The 22,797-nt window shown below is 35.5% G+C and overlaps 1 protein-coding gene across 4 annotated transcripts in view; it reads left to right on the top strand.

Moving 5' to 3' along the window:
- SLIT2 (slit homolog 2 (Drosophila)) overlaps positions 1-22,797 on the top strand; it is a 362,556-nt gene that overhangs the window by 202,087 nt on the left and 137,672 nt on the right. For all 4 annotated transcript variants that reach the window (XM_011994270.1, XM_011994268.1, XM_011994269.1 and 1 more), the window contains exons 5-6: positions 9,172-9,243; positions 21,669-21,740. In XM_011994270.1, coding sequence (XP_011849660.1) covers positions 9,172-9,243; positions 21,669-21,740 — 144 coding nt within the window. The remainder of the gene's footprint in view (positions 1-9,171; positions 9,244-21,668; positions 21,741-22,797) is intronic.

The raw sequence follows: 22,797 nt of genomic DNA, 5'->3' as shown, positions 1-22,797 counted from the left end.
GAAATAGTGGACTTTCTCATCCAGCTCTCTCCTTTGTCCAGAGAGTGTATACACTCTTCTTGGCTTTAATGGGGCTTCCTAGTTTTTATTTTCTGCTGCAGTGAGCAGAGATTTCACCACTGCACTCCAGCCTGGGCGACATAGCTAAACCAAAAAAAAAAAAAAAAAAAAAAAAAAAAGCTGGAAGGTACCATTTATCAGAGGAGTTCCAATGGGTTACTAACATGGAGTTCGAAGACCATGGGCATAACAGTTACCAGGCAAACTTGTTAAAAATATAGATTCCTGGACTTCTTCCCTAGCAATTCCGCCTAATATGTCTGGAGTGGTGCTCAGAAGTCTGTTTTTTAAAACAATGTCCCTAGATATTTTTTATGGGTGATCTTCAAATAACATTTTGAAACCACAGGTCCAGGGTGATTGAACTGTAATACCAGAGAGCCAGACCTCTATAGAAGCCACCTCCTGTAAGAAGCAAGATAGCAGTGCTTGAGAATAGGAGGTTTGAGAAACAACAGAGCAAGTTCAAATCCCAGCTCCACTGCTTATTAGCTGTATGACCACAGGTAAATAATGTAACGTCTCCAAACCCCAGTTCCTCATCTCCAAAATAAAAATAAGAGAATACATCCTGACTTGGTTATAGAAACAATGAAGTGTATTCTCTGGAAGTTAGTAGTTGCTCAATAAATGTTAACTTTGAGTATTACCTTATTTTATCAGTTCTAAAGTACATACTTTTTCACACTTCCATCTATGGAATTTTACAGTTATTGTCAGTAAGTTATTGACACTTTTTATTAACAGCAAGAAGTGCTGGGATCAAGACATATTAGAGATTAGATGAAAGAGATTATTATTACTGTGTTCAACAAAACTTCAGTTGCTGAGAACTAGAAGTTCCTGAGGGTTTCCAGTGGGAGAAAAAAAAAACAATTTTGGTGGAGGAATAGACCCAATAATCCCTAAAAAGAACTTATTCATACATCCAACAAAGAATGCTCAAAGTACTTATTCCATATCAAATTTTATTAAGATTTGCAAGAGGAAAGACGTATGTAGAAGAGACGCATATAAATCAAGAAGCAGCAGTCAAGGTGGTGATAAAAACATACCCTGAAAGAAACAGAATTATCATAAAGCAATGATCACATCAGATTTTATGCTATCAATAAATGCTTTTGAATACATGAATGAGAAAAGAGGAGTGAGGGCGAGAAAAGACCACAGCTTACTTTCTCACTTGCAAATATTAAAATCTTGAGTAAACCAAGCATAAGTTTCTTGGGGATAATAACCTGCAAATCTGAAATGTGTTGATGTATATCACCTGAAAGGAGATTTATGTGTGCAGCGTGTAGTTCAGTTCCCACCATGATACAAAGACTTTAATCTGTGTTTCTGTCTCTGATCCCTTTATTGAGCTGTAGTCTCTTATCTCCAACATTTTATAAAACGTTGCCATTCTCCTCTCCTGTGTTGCCTTGATACCATTATGTTTAAAAGTCCTCTCAGAAGTCCAGTTTTCTTTCCTCATTTCCCCTGGTTATGTCTATAAGGCCAGATTTTGTTACTTATCAGGCCTCAAATCACAGACCTACTTCACAGAAGTCTCCCTTGCCTTACATCCTACAAGTTGCCAAGTTTTGTAATTTTTTTTTTTTTTTTTTTTTGGGATGGAGTCTTGCTCTGTCACCCAGGCTGGGGTGCAGTGGCACAATTTTGGCTCACTGCAACCTCCACCCAACACCCTGGGTTCAAGTGATTCTCCTGCCTCAGCCTCCCGAGTAGCTGAGATTACAAGTGCTTGCCACCATGACCAGCTAATTTTTGTACTTTTAGTAGAGATGGATTTTCACCATGTTGGCCAGCCTGGTCTTGAACTCCTGACCTCAGGTAATTCACCCACCTAGGCCTCCCAAAGTGCTAAGATACAGGTGTGAGCCGCTGCACCTCGCCATGATTTTTTTCTTTTTCTTTCCATGTCTCCCTTGCGCAAACATTTGGCAGTGGTATACTACCACATGCCAGTAATTCTGCAGAAATAATGTGAATTAACATCCCTGCCTTTGTTTATCATATTGTCTAACAGGAGAGAAAGTTATTTAGGAAAGGAATTCAATTAAAACTATTTTTTTCAAATTTATTTATTTTAAACATTAACATAAATTTGTAGATATTCATTGCAAACATGATGTTTTGAAGTATGTATACATTGTGGAATGTTTAAATCAGCTGATTAACAAATCACTTCCTCACATAGTCATCATTTCTGTACTGAGAACCTTATCTGCTCTCTTAGCGTTTGTCAAGAATATGATATATTGTCATTAACTATAGTCACCCTGCTGTATAGTGGATCTCTGGAACTCATTCCTCCTATGTAATTGTAAATATATATTATTTAACCAACATTTCCCCAACCCACTTCACCTTAACCGCCCCAGCCGCTGGTAGGCACCATTTTACCCTCTACTTCTATGAGATCAGGTAGGCACCATTTTAACCTCTACTTTTATGAGATCAGCTTTTTTAGAACCTGGAGGACATCATGTTAAGTGAAATAAGCCAGGTACAGAAAGACAAATTCCACATGATCTCACTTGTATGTGAAACCTAAAAATGTCAACTTAAATAACAGAATTATACTAAATAACAGCACAAGTCACCTTAAGAGTTCAAAAGAGGGAACAAGGGACTCCCCAATAATGAAAATAATTATGTAATAATCTTATTATCTAATGATACAAATACTAATTTATGTTGTTAATACAAACCTTATTTGTAATTATGGAAAACAATTCTAAGATATATGAATTCATCTTACAGATACGCAAATGGAGAGAGAGGCTTAGTACTTTGCACAGCATCAAGGGTTATGGAGATTTTAGCACTAGGTTAGGTTATGGAGATTTTAGCACTAGGCTCAGCTGAGGAGTTGGTCTGCATCTTGAACAATGTTTAATTCTCCATCTCATGGTGATAGGAAGTAGGTGCTTGAGGCAAAAAGAGAATGTACAAAAGCTGAACGATTTGGAAGATCATATAAAAGGTGAATTAAGAGCATGAAATTCATGAGTGAAAGAATGAGGTGGAAAGAGAGTCACAGCAGGTATCAAGGAAGGTCCTGAAGTAAGAGAATGAGAGTTTGCAGGTAACTCTAAGGAGGCCAATGTGACTGAAATAGAGAGGGTGAAAGGAAGGGTAAAAATAGATAAGGTCAAAAAGGGTGTGCTGACTAGATTTTTTGGGGGAGGAGGGATTTGTAAACCTTTATGACACTTTGAGCTTTCTTTGTAATGAGGCAAGATATCTGTAGTTTTCATCAGAGATGTGACTAGATGTGGCTCTCGGAAGGCAAGGGCAGAAGCAAAGAGATGGTTGGGAGACTATTAGGTAACTCAGACAAGATGAGATGGTAGGTACAATCAGGTGACTAGAGGTGCCAGTAGGTCAGATTCTGGATGTATTTTGAAAATAGAGCTGAGAGGATTTGCTAGTGGTTTGGATGTAGATTGCAGAAGACTGTGATATGTCAGTGAGAACTCGAGAGTTTTTGGTCTGAATGTTGGTATGGATGGTGTGTTCTTAACTGAGATGAGAAGACTTCAGGAAGATGTGTTTTGACATAAACTCAAATTTGGAAATACAATTCTGGTACCAGTGTGGGAGATGCCTTGGAAGGAATCATAAGTCAAAGCAGGGAGATCAGTTTGGAGTCTCAGTCATCGATGAAGAATGTTGATGAAATTTCTACCAGTGATCATGGCATTGGAGAATGGAGAAAGGGACTTGACTAGGGACAGTGCTGGGGTGCTTTTGGGAATGAATTGAATATAGTAGAAGGGGGAGGGTCTAAAATGGGAATCTCCATGGTTTCATGACTGGCCAGTAAGACACTTTCCAGACTTGGCTCTGGGAGGCCTGTATCTTTCCAATTGGTCAAATACCAGGAATTAATACCTTTCCTATTTGAAAATGCTTACATTCACCCTTCTTTATATCTTTTCTTTGGGATGAGCTTCAGAATGGGGAAGTCTTTCCAGCTCCCCTCGTTTCTCTGTGTTCTTAAAAAATGAATAAACCAGGTTTTCAAGTTTAAGGTGCTCTATATTTTTAATATCTTTGGAAAATTCCATAGTATCATGCCTGAGCATTTGCAGTATCCTCTTAACAAAACTAACCTAGTTTTCTTGTCTTCAATCCTAACTCCCCAATATCCTGTGCATTGTTAGCATGCTCCTCTTTTCCAAACACTTTTTCCATTGTTACTTGCTTACTCAGCAAACTTGAATGGCTGTAAGCGCTCCCTGAGAAGACACCCATGTTAACTTCCATTGAAGATTTTACATTTGCACCAGATGCTAACTCCTAACTTTATTACGTAGTGTTCTCTAAAAACATCGCCTACTTCACTGGAGACCCACTGACTCTCTGACACACTGCCTGATAACGGCTCTCTGCCCATTCCCTGCCTGCTCTGAAACTCAATTTCCAGATTAATCTTCCTAAAAAATCAACCCCAATCAAGCCATTTCCTTCCTCTGAAACACATTTTTACACTCTATTAGCTAGTGATATAATTACAAACTCCTCCATCCCACTGACTCAGTAGTTCTGACTCATTTTGCTCATTCCACACAGTTCACAGAACAGTGCACTCACATCAGAAATGTCTCACATCGACTACAGTGATCTTTGGGGAATTTAGCAGGTATACTCAGGAGCACGTAAAAGAGTCTCCAAGTAGAATAAATCACCTCTGTAGTCCCTACTATGCGCCAAGTCATTTTTGAACAATTTAAAAGTATGAACTCATTGAATCCACCTAACAATCCTATGAAATAGGGGTGAAGAAACTAAGGTATAGTGATGGTAAGCACTGTGACCCAAGGTCACATGACTAATAAATGGTAGAGTTAGAATTTAATCTCAGCTAATCTGGCCCTGAAGTCAATGTTCTCAATTGCTCTGACAAGCTGCCTCCCTGCTTCCGTTCCTGCCACCCACCACGTCCCACCTCTTCCCCCAGCACTGAAGGTTGAGAATTACCAAGCTTAATCAGTTTTAAACAAGTTTCACATAAGATCTCATTTTATTTGGAAGGTGGCCTGGGTCAACCAAGCTGCCAATGACTGTTCCTTCTTTGGTCTGTCTCCTTGATTATCTTTCTCAGATACCACTTATAATTTGCTTACCATAAACAATTTTCATTGTCCTCAAACTGTGATACATATGTATGTGTATATACATATCTATCTATGTATCTATATCTATATGTATATCACATCTCTCCAACTAGATTTAAAGAATTTTCAAAACCATTATCATAATTCGCACTCCAGATTGCCCTTTTGATTTCCCAGCTTCGTTAGTGGTCCTCTCATCTAAGTTCAAAGTGACCTCTGTGACGTCTCTGTCCCTTACCTAATCCATCTTCACATGCAATCCACGTCTAAGTTTTGGTTCTTCATGCATCCCTAATATCACTCTTGGTCTTCTCTATTTTTTCTGTTTATAGTATGGATATGTCTCATGCACTAACTGTCCCAGAGTAAGGAAGCATTGAATTAATTGATGGTTGATGGTTGCTTTAGGTTCTCACTGTCTTTTCCCGGCTGTCGTATAAGTCTTTATCTAGACTTCCAAATTCAATATAACTAAATTTGAACCTTTGACCCCATGTATCTGTCCTAAATTCCATAGCCAGTTTAGTTAATCTAGGGAAGAACCCGTGTCCTCCTCCCGACTATCACCTTCCTCTCCACACCATTGTCTGCTGAAATAAGGATGCATTCCCCAGTTGGTATGAAAAAGTCTGAAACTCAATTTCCAGATTAGTCTTCCAAAAAATCAACTCCAGTCAAGCCATTTTCTTCCTCTGAAACACACTGTTACACTCTATTACCTAGTGATATAATTACAGACTCCTCCCTCGGCATCTCCATCCACTGACTCAGTAGTTCTGACTCATTTTGCTCATTCCACACAATTCACAGAACAATACACTGCTGTCAGTAATGTCTCAGCACACCATTGATTTGTCCTTTCCACCCCTTCTCCTGTTATTCCACTGCATATATTGTACCCTCTTAGGATACCAGACTGTAAACTACTGGCATCAAAAGTACAGAGTGTACTTTTTGCATGCCCTGGTTTTTGCTATTCTGCCCCTGTCCACCTGCTTTTATATGTTGACACATTCACATAATCTTTTTTTTTCTTATTCCAAGTGCTTTCTTGCTTTTTTGACTCTCAATATATATATTTTTTTTTTTTGGAATTCACTGTATTCCTCCTTCTGTTTGGCTATTCGCCTCATCTTCACTCGATTTGAAAATTCCTGAAGACAGGAAATTGGCCTTACCCAACTCAGTAGCCCTTGCAACGTAGAGTAGATATTAAATAACAATATGTTGGACTGAGATAACTGCTAACCTTCAGTTGACTATATGTACAAAATATAGATCATTGTTCAAACATAGTCTAATACATCATTTTGCAAATGACAATAAGTCAGAGTCTAGGATGAGTTAGGGAAAAAAAGCCTTCTAAATTCCAGACTATAGGAAGGACATACTGAGATTTCTGAAATCATCTTTAGAAATCCCTAAATCTTCGCTAAATATTTACCTATATTTTCCACATACTTATTTTAACAATTTGTCTCATTGTTTAGCACGAACACCTAACATCTCTGAAGCTCAGTTTCCTTTCCTGTAAAACCAAGAAACAGTATCTATTTTACAAGGTGGTTATGAGGAATAAAGGAAATAGAGTTTAAGGTAATAATTTCTGCTTAAAAAGCAACTATTGCAGGTAGTAGGTACTAAAAATGTGTTAGTTTCTTCCTCCTGCTGTGGGTGCACATGGCCCACTTAACTGAAAGAGTCTGGGATCCATACTTATTCCTTGGCATCAGAACTGAGACCCCATAGTGTGGCCTGTGGAGCCATCTACTCAGGGGACAGTCACACATAAACCATTAGCCTTAAGAGAATAAGGAGGCTCTGAGCAAGCCACTCAAACTTTTGCAAAACAAAAAAAAATTCTATTAGCAGGATTTAGATATTTGATGCCCTAGGATTCTGTTAAGGTAATTTGAAGGACTAAAATCAAATTTAGAAGGAATGGCATTCTGACTGTGCATTTCACTGTTTTTTTCTACAAACCACCTAAAATCCATCTCCCTGACTTTCTGCCCAGCCCTCTCTACTTCCGTTACTCTAAGACAAAACCATGCATAAGGACTGAGCAGAACTGAAGCTATAGGTGGGGAATGACATAGCCCCAGCTGTTGGAAAGGGGAAGGCTGCAGAGCCTAGGAGCAGGCAAAGTCTGGAGCAAACACTTCTGCCATTTTTATTCATCTACACACTCTTAAAGGCATTTTTTTTAGTCTTTGAAGTGGAAAATTATAAGCGATTAGAAAACATGGAATTGGTGAAGATGTAACAGTAGAAACACTACTAAATAGTTTTCAGGAGGCATTGTAAACAGATTCAAATTTTCTTGAATGCAATATTTTCCTCCTCATTTCTTATTACTTATTTTCATGTCTCCTATCTCTCTGCTTTCTTTTTGTTCTGTTGCTTTCCCTGAACACTGTTTCTGTCATCAAGGCTTTTAAATATATGTTGTTAAATATTCTTAACTTGATGTAATTAAGCAAAGGAAGAAAGTCTAAATCAATGGCAAATTGGAGAAATAAGCAATTTTTAAGGAAATGAAGGATTATTACTCTTAGGGATATACTGAAACTATTGAAAACAGTAACAGGCTACATCACTAAGGAAGTGGATGGCTGCCTTAACTCCTACATAAGCACATTTTGTAAATTTATCTTTTGAAATAATTTGTTGTGCTATAGACTTTTCCTCTTTAGATAGACTAGTATATATTTTACGAATTGCTTAGCAAACTTTTTTTTATTTGAACACTGAGGATATTGAGTTATAAATGCAAATCTTCGTTGCTTAAAACTTGGTGCTAATAAGGTCAAGACCACACACTAAATCTCTGTATCTGCCAGTTCTCTCTCTCTCTATTGTGCGACTACAAGTGTATGAACAAGAAACTCAGATCATAAGCAGCAGTGGGGGAGAGGATGTGGATGAATCTGTCCAATATGCCTCCTCATATTGGAAAATGGCTGTTTTCATCTGCTATGCACCTGTGGTCAGTAGCTTCGTATTTCTTTGTGAGCGTCAGTTATCCTAGAATTTTAAAGATAATTTTAATGCCATCATTGTTGCTGTAATAATTCATTTTGTTTGATATTTCAACTCTACTATGTGGTAATGTTACTTAAAACTAGATGAGAATTTTCTGCTTTCGTTGACATTTCTTGAATGCATATTTATATTCTACTCGTTAAGGCTAATAATACTATGTGAGCTTATAGAATTGGCGTTGGAATTCTTTGAAGGAAAAATAATGATCCCTTTCATGAGATGAGTGATTTTTACAAACTGCTCTTTCCAGCTCAGAGTGCTTTGTTCAGTGATTAAAACGTATTTCTCAATTAAATTAAAATGCAAATATAGACAGTCTATGTTTATGATTATAATAGAATTATTTAAAGAAGGTTTTATATCAACCTGCTATTAATATTTTATGCATAAACTGTAGGTTTTATTGTTGGGCCGGTTCTTCCATGTTCCATTTTCAAGATTATTAGAAGTACTATGAAAACTTAATCATACTGTCCAGGTTTTATCAGTTTTTACCCACTCCACTCTGGGAAATTAAGGAGGCTGCTTTCTTATATACTTTATAAGTTACACCAGGGGTGTTGGAGAAATATAAACTACTAAAACCTCAGAATCCCTTGAAACTGAATTATGAACAATTTACTATTCTTTAAAGAAATGTTTTTGTTACACAGATACGGAGTGACTCTTCAATTTATGAGTACCGTATTTTACAGTTTCTTATAAAATTAAAGATCTAGAAGCATACTTCAAGAAGCCATTATTCCAACTTTTTAATTTATATTAGAAATGTAAAATATTTATATTAGAAACTGCATATAATGCTGTGGATGTAATTATGATCCTTTTAGGGTTTTCTTTTTCTTTCCGGTATCCTATAACTTCTCAAACATTTGGATTAACATAACCTTTAAATAATATTCTCTAACGTGATCCTTTTTGTTGTTGTTGTTTTTAGTGATCTCAGTGAAAACCAAATTCAGGCAATCCCAAGAAAAGCTTTCCGTGGGGCAGTTGACATTAAAAATTTGTAAGTATATATTTTTAAATTTATAGTGTTTTAAGTTACTATCTATTTTCAAAGTCAAGTTTATATTAAATAAAGTGTCAGAAAGGAGACCTTGTAATAGTAAATTGACAATTGTTTTCACAAGCTGTTTGACGAGATGCTCATTTAGAAGATGTCTGGAAATAAGTCATCATGAAATTCATTCTTTAATCCTTGTGATTAATCTTTTGAAAGCTGTGAAGTGATTTGATTCACAGATATTTATGATTTTTTTCCCCACTTTTTCTGTCAGCTTACTTTAGTAACTATGTTTTTAGTTGCTGTTGGTGTTTATTAGAAATAAAACTGTTAGTTTTATTGTTGGGCCAGTTCTGCCATGTTCTATTTTCAAGATACTAGAAGTACTATGAAAATATAGACTATTCTTTTCTGGAAATAGTGATAATATTTTCTTCTTAGAGACACCTGTAGCCTACAGCTACAACTTTTTCCAGAGTTTTAAGATCACCCTTTTCATTAAATACCAAAAGCATGAGAAAGACAAAATTATGTATTTCCCTTTGTGTGAATGTTTTTCTTACATTTTCCTTCATATCCTCATGAAAGAATATATTTATAGCATCCTTTAAAAAACTAAAAGTGAATTTCTGTATTTTCCTTCGATAAATCTTTAGTCTGGTGTTTCAATTATAAGCATTTTTTAAAGTGCCTATATTTCTAAAGGTATATATCAGATTTAAGATCTCATTGACAATCATAATATCAATATATCTCTCTCTAAATTTTAAACTGCTATATTAGCTTCTAAAAACAATGGTTTTCGATAGACTATGAATGCTGGGACATAAATGTTTTTCTTAGCTTTTACGTTAGTTTGGAATATAAGGGAGAAAAGCCCCTGTGTACCGAGATTAACTGTCAGGAATTTAATATTTCTTAGCTAGTAATAAACAGGGCAGGCACTTTTTCAAGAATTAACTTATATTCAGAATTCTCCAGGGTTGGATCTGATGCCTTTTTTTTTTTCCAGTAGTAAGACAGATGTTTTCCCTTGTCAAAGAGGACAACTGTTTATAAAGCCACAGATTTTGGCCTCTATGTCTTCTCCTTAATGTAAATGATTTTTTTTAAACTTGTACTTTCTAAATGTACAGGTAAAGACAGAAAACTACAAGCTTCTAAGGTATAAATGTATAAAGCCATTAAAACCATGGCTGTAGGTTTTTATGGGTGCTCAATTTAATACGATTTTATTTGCTTTCCTTTTACCTTTGCTAGTTAGGGCTTCGGGAAGTCTTCAGGCAGACTCAATGATACGTGGTGTTCAAATCTACCTGGCCAGAACAGTGTGAAGGAATTCCTATGTACACTTACTTAAGTTGCCTTCACTTAGCTGTAAAACTATGGCAATAGCTACAGTTGACCCTCCCTTAGTAATGCTATTTGCAATCTTACAATAGTATTACCTCTAATTCCTTAAAACAGGTGGCTTTTAATCTTCTTAGTAAAGATATTCAGGGAATCCAAGTAAACAAGTGGCTCTCCTCCCACATTTAAGGATACGCATGGAAGTAGGGACCACTCATGATGGGATTCTTCTTTATATATTTTGTATTTATCCTTAAAACATATGATTTTAAAAGTTTAGAGATAACAGAGGCTAGTCAGTGTTCTATCTAATGGGATGTTGATTTAGCAAAGTTTTCAAATCTTTTCTCCAACACAGGCATAATTTTTTCTCAAAATGTAAAGATTTTTTATTATCATTTATGCAGTTAGATGAGTTTTTTAAATTATTAATGCGGTTAGATGAGCTTAAGACTGGAGTCTCAGAACATTGTGTTATTTTTTGGACTTGCAAGTATGAGCAAATTAGTCAACTTCATTAAGCCTTAGTTTTTACTCTTTTTTTTTGAGATGGTGTCTCGCTCTGTCACCCAGGCTGGAGTGCAGTGGTGCAATCTCAGCTCACTGCAACTTCCGCCTCCCGGGTTCAAGCGATTCTCCTGCTGGAGCTGGGATTATAGGCACCCACCACCATACCTGGCTAATTTTTTGTATTTAGTAGAGATGAGATTTCATCATGTTGGTCAGGCTGGTCTCGAACTCCTGACCTCGGGTGATCCACCCTCCTCGGCCTCCCAAAGTGCTGGGATTACAGGTGTGAGCCACCGTGCCTGGCCAGTTTTTACTTTTATAAAGTAAACAATAGTTATTTGGGTTTGGTATGGTTATTAGGGAAAGAAGATGTATGAAAGACCTTTCAAAACAGTAAAATGTTATGAAAATACAGTATTTCATTTGCAAGTATTTGACATATCGAATGCTAAAAGTTAACCCTGAAAAATGCATTGTAAGGAGAGACAGGAAAGTATAACATGAAGGGATTAGCAATATTGACTACATATGACTATTCTTTTATGGGTCATTTTGACATGAAGTTACAAAGTGAAAAAGAAAATATACTAGAAAGTACTAAATGAATATACACAAGACCTTGATTTTTGAACAAGACATTAAGGGCTGTAGGTGCTAGGAAAGAGAAAAATATCACTTGAAGTTATCAGGGAATGGTTAGATTAGAAGAGTAAAACCATAGTGCAGTGCACTCTGTGTGTATGTGTGTGTGTGTGTGTGTGCACGCGCGCGCGTAATGTAAGTGATGGAATGTGCCCAAGCCCAGATTTTGGGGTTTTTTTGTTTTTTTTTTTTTTTTTTTGAGACAGAGTCTTACTCTGTCACCCAGGCTGGAGTGCGGTGGCACAATCTTGGCTCACTGCAACCTCTCCCTCCCAGGTTCAAGCGATTCTCCCACCTCAACCTTCTGAGTAGCTAGAATTACAGGTGCCTGCAACCACACCTGGATAATTTTTGTATTTTTAGTAGAGATGGATTTTCACCATGTTGGCCAGGCTGGTGTTGAACTCCTGACCTCAAATGATCCACTAGTGTTGGCTTCACAAAGTGCTGGGATTACGCACCTGGTCATCCCTGTTTTTTAAAGGCAAAGCAGTATGTATCCTGAATAGCAGCAGTGGTAAGAATTATAGGGATCTGAATATGGGGGGAGCTGAGTATTGTGGCATGTACGTTATTTCAACTTTGGAAGCTTATGTTTCTACAGAAGAAAGGGGGCTTCAGAAACTATGTGGATGATGAATGATGTTGATCAAAAGAACAATTTATTCCCACTCTTCTCATTGCCTTCCATGTAACAATGTGAAAGACAATGAGGGAAATATTCAAATATCACAATGAATGTATAGGTTTATTTTATGAATTAGGATCACAGCTGCAATATTATAAAAATTTTACATTAAAAGGCATTTTCTAGAATTAAAAAATAGTTCAAACTACATTGTTCAAAAAAAAGTTCCAATCTCATGGGGTTTGTATGAAGTTTAGTTTTATCACTAAAACTTAGGAAGGCTATCTGGTAAAATTTATTAAAATGGAGGGTAAATTTTAATTCCTATTGTTATGAAACTGGTGAACATAAGTCATCGTCATGACTCAATAAATTTCCATTAATATTAGCAATATTAATATGATTAGTATTTGGTGTAAGAAGAAGGTACAGTACTTCATCCCATGTATCATTCTAGTATGTCCATTTACAAGTTGAAAAACCCTGCGTGGTGCCATCGTGGCTACTGTTCAGAGTTATTCAGAGAGTAAAAGAGAAAAAAGAAGTTGCTCAGGCCATATTTTGTAAAGCACTATGTAAAAGCCCAGTCTGATGCACTGTAACAGGTTTATGGGATTTACTACATTCAGGCCTTAGAGCAAATTCCAGCGTTCACAAGATTTTCACTAAAAGCATTTGCTTTAATCTTGTGGATTGTCTAAATATGCTCAAGGCGGTATCCCAACAATACGGAATTGATGCTGTGGAAATTTTGCAGATTAGCAGATCTCATTCCCCTTCCTCCAGGCAAGCCACACTGAAACTATTCTAAACAGATGGACATTTATCTTGCTCTTAAACATCTCCAGGGAGGACTTCTCATAACTTTTTTGCTTCTCTCTATTCATTTCTTAACTGGATTAAATTTTTTTACATTTTATTTTGCTACCTTATTTTCTCCAGCCACAATTTAAGCTACTTTTTCCCCCGACATTTTAGACAGTGAGGTATGCTATGAGAATAACAAGATCATATGAAAATATCAGCTGAATTATAATGTTTATCATTAGAATTTACATTTGTGTTTTTAAAGTCCCAAACCAAATATCAACTAAAGTATTGATAGCATATCATTATCAACTGATGCTTTACCAAAATAAAACCAATATTTATGAAAATTTTCTTTAGAAATATGTATATATATTTAAAAAGCCTTAATACTGATGCAGTAAAGCCTTTGCTGCCTTCTAAACAAATCTTGAACAGGATCATGTTACATTGTGCCACTGATTTGTTTTCAAGTATCTATTAGGCATTTCCATTAATTGATAATTTAGAAAAATATTAAAATTAAATCTCACTTTACTGCCAAGAATTATGAGCTTATTCTTAAAGAATTCATAGTACTTAGTAAGTACCAGAATATTTCAAAAGTCCTTTGTTTTTATGATAAAACATTCTTACTTATAGTTATTCTAAGATTAAAGAAAAAAGGTACAAATATATAAACTTTAAAATTACCTAGATCACTAGTTTTTAGTCACTTCACAAAACAAAATCTAATTTACTTTACCATTAGTTTTTTAGTGAGTTCAGTATGATTACTTAAATTAATTAAATTCAAATAGGACGTATTTTAAATGTACTATGTGAAATAAACCACCCCTGCTTTTTGCTTCTTTAATTTTGCAATACATCCACAAAGTGCATCCTCTATTCCAATGAAACTTTACTATTCTTTCTTCATAAATAAATATATCTCTTTCCAACTTGCTTGCATTATCTCAATTCCATTAACCCCATGTCTGTTATGAGTCTTATAATCCTTTTCCAGAAACAAAGTGCTTCTTGGTAAAAAATATGTTGGGGAAAATATTTGTATTCTTTTTTGTACATGCATTACTTTTTAGACAAGGTTTTGAGTCACAGGATGATTCAGCATGATTCTCTTTAGGTAAGCAAAAATATCATTTGGACAATAAATATATATATTCCTCTGACATTTTAGGAAAGAAGTCGCCCAATTTGAAATACATTATTTATTAAGATAAAACGATTTGGCAAACAGGATAGAGACAGTTCATCTATGTTTTGTTACAGAGCTATTTACATCAGTTAGAAATTTTGTTTTTCTGTTGGAACTCTGTCATTTTCAAGTTTTGTATCTATGGATCCATTAGAACCCATAGAAGGAAAACTCACAGTTCTATCCCAGATACACAGAGATACTTACATATTTCATCATATTTTAAATTTTCTTCTCACTTTAAATATCTCTTTTCTATTTTTCACTGTCATCTACATAATTCCTAATGATAAGAGAGCAAGGGTTGCTCACTTGATATAGAATCAGTATGTAACAAACAGAGAAAAGAGGGTATGTAAATTTTACCAGGCAAATGCAAGACCTCATTAGGTTTGTCATGTAAGTTAAATCATAATTGCAAAATGTCTTCTTTAATGTGTTAGTTTTTCTGTTTAATTCATTGGATTTTATTTCAAATCCTTTGGTATCAGATTGAAACTGTAAATACCCATGCCCCTAGCTCCTTCCTAGAGTATTTTCAGTAAACCTGAAGCTGAAGAGACTGTAAATGGTAGGTTGGTTTCTCATCCATAGGGATTGCTATCCTTACTCTTAAATAGGTCTTCAGTGTGGTATAGAACCTTCTGAACAAACCTGTAGGGAGGGCTTTTTACTTAGATAGATAGTAAATGAAGGTAAGGTCTTTTATTGCCTTTCTGAAATGAAACTTACCTTCATTTCCTATGTACCTAAATCAAAAGGGGTTGTCTCAGGCATTCATATATAAAAGAAAAATTAGTAGCTCAGCAGAAGTCCCCATCAGTACTATGGGAACTGTCCATGGTCCTGTATTTTGCCTGGTTGCACTCCCTCTGAAAGCACAATGAATTGAGATAATCCCCAACAACTATGATGAAGTTTGCTACCAGTAACCTCTCCATGTTTGCGTTTTGCTTTGTCTTCAGAGTGCTTTCAGCAGTTTTTCTTCAATAATGCATTTTGTCATGTAAAAATGTAATCTAACAATATTTCTTCATAAATCCTTTCTAGAACAAAACAAAAGAACACAAAACACAAGACAATCTGATTCAGTAATTGGGAATCCAATTCACATATTTACAAAATATGCATTGGCATAATCGTGCCGTGGCTGCTATATCATCTCATAAGACAGAATGGACCTTTGATTTTTTGCATCTTTAACACTGAACAGCACACTTTGTGACCCCTGAACTCATGTAATAGCCTGCTAATTGAATTATGACCTCTAGTTTATATTCTCATTAGATAATTTTAACAAGGTTGCCAGATTTTTTTCATAAAGCATTGTTTATTATCCCATTACTACATGGTTTAAAAGTATTCAGTTTATTTAAAAAGTTGTTTTAAAGTGCCTTTGTTATAGACACTATGGCAAAACCCTGGGAATAGGGCAGAATGTTGCCAGTTCTATAGGATCTATAGTATCCTAGATACAGGAACTCTAGAACTAGGCAGAATGTTGCCTAGTTCTACAGTATCTATGGGAATTACAGACTCTTTCATGAAAGAGCAGAGATGATTATTAAATGCTGTAACATCCAGTCTCTTTAGGCATTCTGACTGGTCCTAATATTCTGACTTTGACCCAGGCTCCTAGCCCCTTCTTCCCTTCAATCTGTACAGAAGCTCTTTGCTCAAGCCAGAATGGCCTCTCTATTGCAGACATTCACTGTGAACATTGTAGTGCCTCTGCTCACAACTATTCTTTGATAGACCCATTACCTCCATAGGAAATACCCACTTTATTTTCTGTCTAATTAGATTGTATCCATTTTTTAAGGATCTAAGGTTTTTGGGGGTTTTTTCCCCCTTTATTTCATGACTACATCAGCCTAGAATAGTCTCTGTCTTTTCTAACATTCTAGAGTACTTTTCCTGTGCTGGTCTCTTCCATAGTCATCACTGATTTAGCTGAAACCCCCATTTGGAGAACAAAAAGCTCCTGAGTCTTTTTCCTGACCCACTATGTATTGAGAGGGAGTTCTGGCAACACATGCATCTCCATTCCAATGAAAACTTCACAGACTGTTTGCTATCTGCCATGTATAACTTACTGAACTTCGGTGAGCCTCACAGTCTCAAAATCCAGATGATGCTAATTTCTCCTTCCCAAGTTATCATGAGGAATAATGAGATGACGTATCTACAGACCCTGCTATACGCTATGAATTCATTAAATGTTAGCAATTATTATTATCATTTTCAGTTTCTACCACTTTTGATTAGTTTACTTACAATTCCTAGGACTTAACGTCAGTTTAGTTGTCCTTCCCTCAAATGACGTTAAAACAGGATCCCCGCCCCCCCATCTCTACAACTGCTATCTGTTGCTTCTTCCCCCCAAATTGACAAACTTACATAACTTTATACCATAGGCTATTCCTATAAAAACTGAGATTCTTTATTCCTATGAGAATAGCAAATTGTTGCCTGAAAGATTTAAAAGGATTAAATTCTCACATAATGTAAATTACTTTGGGGTCCTCAGCATGGTCCTTACCTTAATTGCTTTCTTTACCAGTTTTCAAGTTAATACTGATCTGCTTTTATGCAGAGATAAAGGATATAGTTGCTGAAACTTATGTCAAGGATGTACATGTATATGGATCGATTTTTATTTTTCTTATAATCTATATCATAATTTGTATCTGGCGCTACTCTTTAAGAGCCATGATTGGCATAAATATTGGTATATATAGACATTTGTATTGACTTGAAGTTTATACATATATAGGAAGAAGGAGAAGAGACCACGCTCATATATGTAGAGCTTTTTTATTCTTTTTCTCCCATGTGGTTTATATGTTTTATTTCGTTTCTTGACAATAGTGAAAAATTGTTATTCCTTCATATTGATTTTTGCCATTTTGATGTGTCTTAAGTCAACTATAGTTTTGGAGTTTTCTATCTTACAATAATAATATGAACATGAAGTAAACTATTTCTAGCACCTTAAATGAAACAAAACAATACAAAATTGGAGCATAGTTATAATAATTTTGTTGAGACATTGAGAGATCCTGATTGGCTTAGAAATTATTAAAGATTGCTACGTTCTACATTGTTACAGTTAAGTACATTTTATGTGTCATCTAATTCTTACCAAAAAACCTATTAGTTATGAGAACTTATAACTTGGATGCTGCAGTAAAACATGAATTTGCTATGGGTACGAACACACTGATTGAAATTATTGCAGTTTTATATATGTTATTAATCTAAGTGTTGTATATGTAATTCAAATGCAGTATGATATCCGTATTTTAAAAGAATAAAACAGGAAATTCTTTAAGAAAACCTAAATGATGGACTAGCATCTCTAACTGTTTCAGGATGCCAAGTAAACAAATGTTTAACCGTTTTGTCATTTAATATACCTATTTGTAAAATTTATATTTACCAAGATTGTATATTGTCCCCCATACAAGGAATAAATCAAAATTTGAAACTAGGACAAATTATTTTTAGTATTAAAGAAAATCAGATGAGCTTCAGAACTTTTTGCACGTGAGGCATAGAGTGGTATCTCTTAATGTATGGAGTCCATCGACGCACTGCATTATGTAAAACTAAATTTACCAGTGCTGGTAAAAATCAAAATGGACTATCTAGAGTTATTCTAGGGTGTCAAAGATATACGTCCTACCATCAAAAAAAAAAAAAAATCAAAGAATGTTAATATTGAGAGATCATGAATATTCTTCTTTTTTTCTTTTTAAGACATGGAGTTTTGCTCTTGTTGCCCAGGTAGGAGTGCAATGTCACAAGGTGCGATTTTGGCTCACTGCAACCTCCACCTCCTCGGTTCAAGCGATTCTCCTGCCTCCTTCCTAGTAGCTGGGATTACAGGTGCCCACCACCATGCCTGGCTAATTTTTGTATTTTTAATAGAGATGGAGTTCACCATGTTGGCCAGGCTGGTCTCGAAATCCTGACCTCGGGTGATCCACCCGCCTCGGCCTCCTATAGTGCTGGGATTGCAGGCATGAGCCACCGCTCCTGGCCGAGATAATGAATATTATTCTTCTTAACCCCATCATTTCCGTAAGATTAAAGCAGTTCTTCAAAACACAAATGTACACACTTCGACAGCAAAGGATTGCATAGAAAGGCAATTTGGAATTTGAATAGAAGCCAAAGGGAAGATTGGAGTCAGGAAATAAGGGAGATGAAGACACAAAAGTATGTGCTAAGTTAGGTCAGCCGAAGGTCTGAAAAAAACCGCTTATGATACTTCTGCCCTTAACATCCAAATCTCTTTAATGATCTGCAAATTTACACTATGTCTTAGTGAATAGTTGAAGCATAATTGTTTTGGAGAAGTGAAAAAGTCTCCTTGCTATTTTCTTAATTCAGAATAATTTCATGGCACAATTGGAAATCACATCTAAAGAAGGCCAGCCTGTCACTAAAGGTATGGCAGAGAACAGATCCTTTCCTGTTTACAGAAGCCAGAAGTAGGCAGGGCTTGAAAGGTAGTGGAGAAGGGAATGAGCAGGGCAAAACAAAGAGTGCGGCTAAGTAGTCCAGAAACCCTGAAATAAATTACATTGTTGCGTAGTTTTGACACTGTTTATCTTGAACCACATACAGACAAATGGAGGTCTGTTGGGAGAGATTTTCTCATGAGCAGTCATACCAGCACAACACTTTGTGTAAACCTTCCTTTGAATATCACGAAATTGACAGATTAATGTAAGAATTATTTACTTGTTTAACTTGGATTGTCCTTTCATATGAGTAACTTCATGAAATACCTTCATGTTCAGGGAATATGTGGACTCAGATACAACAGTATTCAGAGAACTTTTAAAGAAAACATCAGTCCTATGGAAACCAAATATTCTTAATGGTTTAGCACCAATAAGGGCTTAGATTTCTGTTAAGAATATGAAGAAGCATGTAACCATGAGCAATGTTAAAGAACAGTGAAATTACCAAAGTTTCCAGCAGCATCTCAACTTCTGCTCCTGTAAGGAAAGTTGTCGGCCTTCCAGTCCTTGTAGGACAAGGTTTGCTTGAGTGCTTTCTGGCATGCTGGAGGTTCCCCTTTGTGTATCGTGTGCATGATTTAGAAGAAGCTGTGTCAGCATTGATTTATACATTGACAGCTAAGGATAATAAGATATGGGCAAACATACAGCTCACCCTTTTACAGATTAACCTGGAGACTGCATTAGGCAAATTTGATAGCATTAAAAGATTTTCCCAATTTGTCTGGAAACAATTTCTCTTTTGTAGTGTGTCAGGGGTAACACTTTATGCCATTGTACTAATTTAAATGGCTTTGATAAATTGTTCAAGAGGTTAGAGAATAGTAGTGTAGATATATATATATATATATATATATATATATAGCACTTTAAAATAAAAAGGCTATTAACTTAATTGTTAAATGAATTTAATCTGTAAAAATCAAAAGTACTCAAGAATGTAAGTGTTTTCTTGGAACCACAGCAGCCGTATTACATCATGAGACTTTAAATGTCTTCTTAGAAAATAAAATACTTCTGCATTACGTCTTAATAAGTAGAAATGATTTAGGCTATTGTAGTAGCATGGATGTTAGCTATGATTTGGGGAAAACCTTAAGTTTTATAAACTAAGGCTTATACAAGCAGTAAAATTGTGTCTTCCTTGGGGCGTACCTTTGTTAATATTGCATGTCCTAAATTGTACCATTTGCATGACATCAAGGTAGCCTTGTGTATGATTGTGTCCCCTAGAGATCTTCTTACAAATGAGATGTATATTTCATGAGATATTGTCTATATACATAATTTCTAAAGTGAGGAACTTGAAGAGGCCCCTCTGAAAGTCACTGGATTAAATCATTGCACCTTTATTCAGTAGTCTTGTGAGAGTAACCACTATTTTATAGAAATGTTCAAACAGTTCTTTACGAACAGACCTCAGATATGAATTAGCCCCTTCAGTGAATGCTGAACTTGAAACAAGGACAGGATACATCTGTATTATGATCATAATCTTACTCCTGTTCATCCACATTCTCTCACCCAGTGCCTGCAGAGCTGAAAACTCGCCTCTTCCGTGAAACATTTTGTTTCTATCTCAAGTGAGACATTAAAATACTTTTTTAACTGAAATAATAACATCTCTAACATTCAAACTACTATATTTAAACAACAACTGCTTGTTTGGGGGGGGAAAAAAAAAAGAGTGTCATACAGATACAATATAGTACTCCACTGTTAATTTCAACCTAGTAGAAGGCTCAATAGGAACAAGGAAATTTTAATTCCACAACAAGCAGCAGGAAAAGCAGACATAACCAAGTTTGGAGCATTCTTTTTTTGTACTATGAATTTTAACAAGTGCCTAAGATATTGAGGAAGATTCATTTACTTCAATGATGCATTATTTAGAATTTAGCTGATACAGCTTTTAGGCTTTTTACCATAGAAACATGTAGCGTTTTTATGGTGTGCCTGCAGTATATGTTTCTTAGTGGCTTTAACCAAAATTAGCATCATTTTAAAAAGCAAAATTGTTATTTAATACTTTAAAACCTATCTTCTGGAGAGCGATATAATTCTGGAAGTTCCTTAATTCGAAAGTATGCTGTATTTGCAATGCAGAGCATTTACATATAATGATAAAGAATGTGAATTACTAAAATAGTGACATTTAATATAGAACAATTACTAGCTTTCTAAAGTGTATTTCTGGTTGGGAATAAGAGCAAACTATATGGGACGTCAGTTCCCTTTCTCGATTTGGAGTTCTTGAAGGAAAACTGCTTTTAAAAGAAGGAAACCTAAAAGTAGTGTTGCTCTTTCATGCCAAGGATAGTGAAATTAACATGCAGCTGGGCTTCTCTGATAAATGGATTCTGTTAGGTCACTGAGGGGGTGCATGTGACATTAAGTGATTTACAGTCCTTTACCTTAATGAAATTGTTTCAGCAAGATGACGCTGAAAGCTCTTAATGGATAGCTTTTCTTGATGTAATGAAATTGCATTCCTATGGCATTTAATATAAGGTGCAGTTATTATTTACTGGAGCTTTCCAAGGGCTGCTATTTGCACAGACAGTTCAGAACAAAAAGAGATTTCAGTGGCGGCATAGAGGCTAGAATGGCTTATGACATTCATAAGCAGATGAGTGTGTTTGTGAGGGCACTTCAGTGAGTGTGTCCAGGGTATCATAGACCCTTCAGGAAACTTCCCATCACCTACCCCAGCTACTGCCCATCCCTTCTACATAGATTCTCGTAATCTATTTAACAGGCAACTGGATTACAACCAGATCAGCTGTATTGAAGATGGGGCATTCAGGGCTCTCCGGGACCTGGAAGTGCTGTAAGTACTGCTATTTCTCTTACTCTTTTAATGGGGGCTTTGTGTCTGGACAGGACAAATGTGGAAGCTCATCTGCTAGCTTAAAACCTTGTTGTCAAAATAGTCTCTCAAGAGATACCTTAAATAATTCATGGTGAATACAGGGAAGAGTCTAAATGCGTGTGTGCAAAACCTTGCGTACCATATCTGTATGTTAGGTAAAATTGTCTAAGGTCACTCAAATGTTCTTATAAATAGTTTTATAAGATTCATAGAATTTATCATTGCTAAATGTTGAGGTAAAATCAACTTTATAGGAAAAATAACATTAAAAACCCTCTTAGTAGCTGATATCTTGGAATAATTTGTCGTTGTTAGGCAATGGAAACACAGTTTCTCATTAAAAAAATAAAATTTTTAACCAGGTGATTTAACATTATTTTTGTAAGAATACTTTGAAATCTGCTTCCTAAGATTAATAAGCCACCCATTAGATCCATTTTCAAGTCTTCACTACTGACTTTGTAACGTACAACATACAGACTTGAATTATAATGGGCAACCTCCTTCTTTCCTCGCTGGGTAGACATGACTGACAAAATTGGTTAGAGGCAACTAAGTAACCTCTATTGATCAATGACTTATTAATTTTAATGAAATTACAAATTTTAATGAAAACTATAGTTACTAAAGCATCATATGCCGCCTATACATTTTTCGAATTTTTTCAGCCAAAAATCCACATTTGTAGCTTTTTAAATACACTTACATTTCCTCCACAAATTAAAATATTTTTCTCTGCTTTATTTCATCCTTGACAAATTTAGTCAGGGATCTAAAATTGAATTAAATGTGAGTGTGTTTTTAGTCAATTTGTTAAAAGTTATCGAGAAATCATAAAATCCTTCCCCTTCCCAACAAAAAATGGATTCATTACTTTATAAATCTAGTTTCAGGAATGGAATATAATTCTGAAAATAAATTAATCTTTCAGCTAGAATGGCTTATTTTATCAGTATTTTTATACGGTTTTGGTTTTAATTTCAAGAAAATAGAATTTCCAGCTGTGTAGTGTAAT

Source organism: Mandrillus leucophaeus, unplaced genomic scaffold, assembly GCF_000951045.1.
Source record: "Mandrillus leucophaeus isolate KB7577 unplaced genomic scaffold, Mleu.le_1.0 Scaffold449, whole genome shotgun sequence".
Lineage (NCBI taxonomy): Eukaryota > Metazoa > Chordata > Mammalia > Primates > Cercopithecidae > Mandrillus > Mandrillus leucophaeus.
The sequence above is the reverse complement of the archived record's forward strand: the minus strand, read 5'-3'. Positions and strand labels throughout refer to the sequence as shown.